This window comes from Limulus polyphemus, unplaced genomic scaffold, assembly GCF_000517525.1.
Source record: "Limulus polyphemus unplaced genomic scaffold, Limulus_polyphemus-2.1.2 Scaffold554, whole genome shotgun sequence".
NCBI lineage: Eukaryota > Metazoa > Arthropoda > Merostomata > Xiphosura > Limulidae > Limulus > Limulus polyphemus.
Genome location: NW_013666164.1, coordinates 79,629 through 82,768, shown reverse-complemented (window position 1 = coordinate 82,768; position 3,140 = coordinate 79,629). Strand labels below are relative to the sequence as shown.

Here is a 3,140-nt window from a genome sequence, read left to right as displayed (position 1 = left end):
CAATTGTCCGTCTCTACCTTTGTCTGCAATTCAATTCCATTGTTGCCTTCACTTCTTGGCGGTCTTATATACAAGAATATCGCACACCCAGTAAACACTCGAGCATTCACGAACCTTCAAGAATATCATGACGTGTTACTAGCGTCACGTGACTTCCGCAGTCGTAGCAATACTTTAAATATTTATTTTTCCTCACTAATCGAGGGTTTGTGTACAAATTGGTGTAATGCAGTAATTTTTTATAGCCTCTTTTAAGTTTTTTCTTTATAAATTTGAGTTCATTGTATATGGAGCAAAGTCACGGAATAAATTATACTCTTTATTTTGAGAAGAAATGTCTTATTCAATTATTTAGTAGTTAAAGCTGTATTGTTTTACGCAGCTTTAACTATAGATCATTGGCGAGGTAAAAGTCCTTTGTTGGCTACTTTACCGATAGAAAGTAAAACTCGCGAAATTTGGTTACACAAATTAGTATTGTTTAAACTTAAGAGCCTGCAGTATAATTACATTTAAAGTAAAGCCAGTTCTTTCTAACACGTATTTTGTGTTCTTTGTTTAAGAAAACCAAAACAAGTATTTGCTATGAAGATGACAGTTTTTAAAAATTGTATACAACATTTTTTTCAGTAATTCCCCTTTTTATAGGTGTGTTTAGGGTTAACTTTAGGGTTAAGATCTATAAAGTTATAAACAGTAGAGATTAAAGAAAGGCAGAAGTTTATGAAGACGCGCTATTCAAGTCAAGTACATTATTTAAACCCGCCATGAAAGAGAATATTAGAATATCAATAACACAGGTTTTTAAAAATAAAAGTCTATATAGTAGTACCAGAATTGAAGGGAACGCAGTTTCCGTTGTTAAAATAAATATCAGTCCCGTCGCCTTTTTTTTTTAATAGAATCGTGCTCGTGTACGAATGTTTCGAGAGGGAAAATTCAGTTACTGACTTTGTTTCAGTAGAGGCAAGTGTGTACATCTATAAACTTATTGATTCTTTCTGTGCCAGTTATTATTTCCACAAACCATTGGTAAAGTTGGTTTTAGCTTGCTCTTAACATTTGTTTTTTGAAAAGTTCTTCTTAAATCTTAATTTTAATCTAATTAGTGATTGATCAATGAGTTAAATAAATTTGCGCTGTATATATCTCTATAAGATCCTACCTTATAGAGTATGTACTCTGTATTATACTTAGGGACTTTCCCTTGCTGAGTAGTTAAAATTCGGGCATTGTCATAAAGACTGATAAAGTATGTTCCCTAAACCTACCTTGAAAGGATATATTAGCTTATTAACAACACATATTCAAAAAATAGAAAAGAAAAAAGAACATTAACTTGTTAAACAGGTTAGAAATACAGGAGAGGAAGCGCCCATACATGATTTATTTGAAGGGTAAAAAAGACCTGTTTCGAGATTATCGCCCTCTGAGGGTGATTCCACTCAGGTTTTGAAATCTTGTTGGAATTGCTTAGGTAAGCGACAACGGATATGGTAGTTAAACTGAGAGGAACCAGAGAATTTTACTTAACGATTCTTCATAATAAAGTTAGTTGTTAATTGTCTGTAGCGTTCCTTGCGAATTATACTACAATAGGTGACATGTCACAAGAACGACAACATCTGCTAAGTCTTTTCACCTTATTGGTAATTGTACTCGTTTTGATTCGGAACGCGATAGGACAACGACGGTCGTTTTCTATGAGACCTCATGTTGTTTTGATTGTAGCGGATGATTTAGGTAAGTTTGAAATTTTTGATTAAAAATAATATTTATTTATTTATCTTCTTAGCTACTTTATTTTTGCTGCATTACTATTAATGTTCTTATGTTAGTCTAGTTACTTCGAAGCGAATTACTCGCGGTTAACTTGAAATAATATAAGTATTTTACTTAAAGATTCTTTATGGTGCTTCCTTAAATAATATTTATTTGTAATATCATTAACCATGTTTGGAGTAAGTCTTTTGGCTTGGTATTGTTACGTATCTGTTTGTTTGTTAATTTCCGGTAGAAATTCTATCTGAGGAACTTCAGCGATACAAGTCCCTTCTTGATTATAAACCAGTTTATTCTTTCTCGATACAAACTTTTAGTACACAGTAATTCCACAGTCAGCACGTTTCTCGTCACTTTAAACTTAACTACTTTTATAATACACTCTATAAATCACAGCGATTCACAATCTCGAAAACACACACAAGCTCGAAACAAAATCGTAAATTACCCGAACTCTCTTCATTCATTTCCGCAGGCTTTCTCTGCCAGGCTTATATACTAAAGAAGGGGGTGTCCAGAATAAACTTCTTAATTATCTTCCCCGATAATTCATGATCACGTGACGTGAGAAAAGAAACAAAAAGAACGAGAAAAAAAAACAAGAAGAGAGATTACGGCAGTGGCTGGAGGAGAAAGAAAATAAACAAGAAGAGAGACTACAGCAGTGGTTGGAGGAGAAAGCAAATAAACAAAAAGAGAGGCTACAGCAGTGGTTGGATGAAAAAAAAGCAAATAAACAAGAAGAGAGACTACAGCAGTGGCAAGAAAACCAGCACCAGTGGCAACTGGAACAAGAAAGGAAACAAGAAGAACGAGAAAAGAAACAGGAAGGAAGTCTCCAACAGTTGCGGGAAAGTCAGCAACAGTGGCAAGAAGTACAAATGGAAAAGATTAGTAAATTTCAAAGTGAATTAAATACATTAAAGGATGAGTGACTGTCTTTTACACAGGGAGGATGTAATAACCATGAGCCTAATCAGCCCCAGACAACAGGAAGCTCCTTCCAGACCCCGCAGCTAAACCCTAATGCAGACATCTTCAGTCCTGCCAGAAGTCACATTCCAGACATGAGTGTCAGCAATAGGGGTGATCTAGTATGAAGGAAGACACAGAAATTCGATGGGAAGGCACCATGGGAAGCATATAGAGCACAATTTGAGCTCCTGGCAGAAATGAATGGATGGATAGAGGAGCAGAAAGCAGTGTACCTGGCAACGAGCCTGAAGGGACAACCACTGGACAGTTGTCAGCAGACGACAGGCACAACTATAGAGCACATGGTAGCTGCTTTAGAACTCAGGTATGAAACTCAAAATCAGTCCAAAGTCTACAAGGCTAGGTTTAGGACTAGAGTCCGT

At 35.6% G+C, this 3,140-nt stretch overlaps 1 protein-coding gene across 1 annotated transcript in view; it reads left to right on the top strand.

The window, feature by feature from the left end:
• Positions 1–1,604: 1,604 nt before the first annotated feature.
• The window catches only part of LOC106459066 (arylsulfatase B-like), an 18,021-nt gene continuing 16,485 nt past the window's right edge, over positions 1,605–3,140 (top strand). The window contains exon 1 of the mRNA XM_022385463.1: positions 1,605–1,743. Coding sequence (XP_022241171.1) covers positions 1,605–1,743 — 139 coding nt within the window. The remainder of the gene's footprint in view (positions 1,744–3,140) is intronic.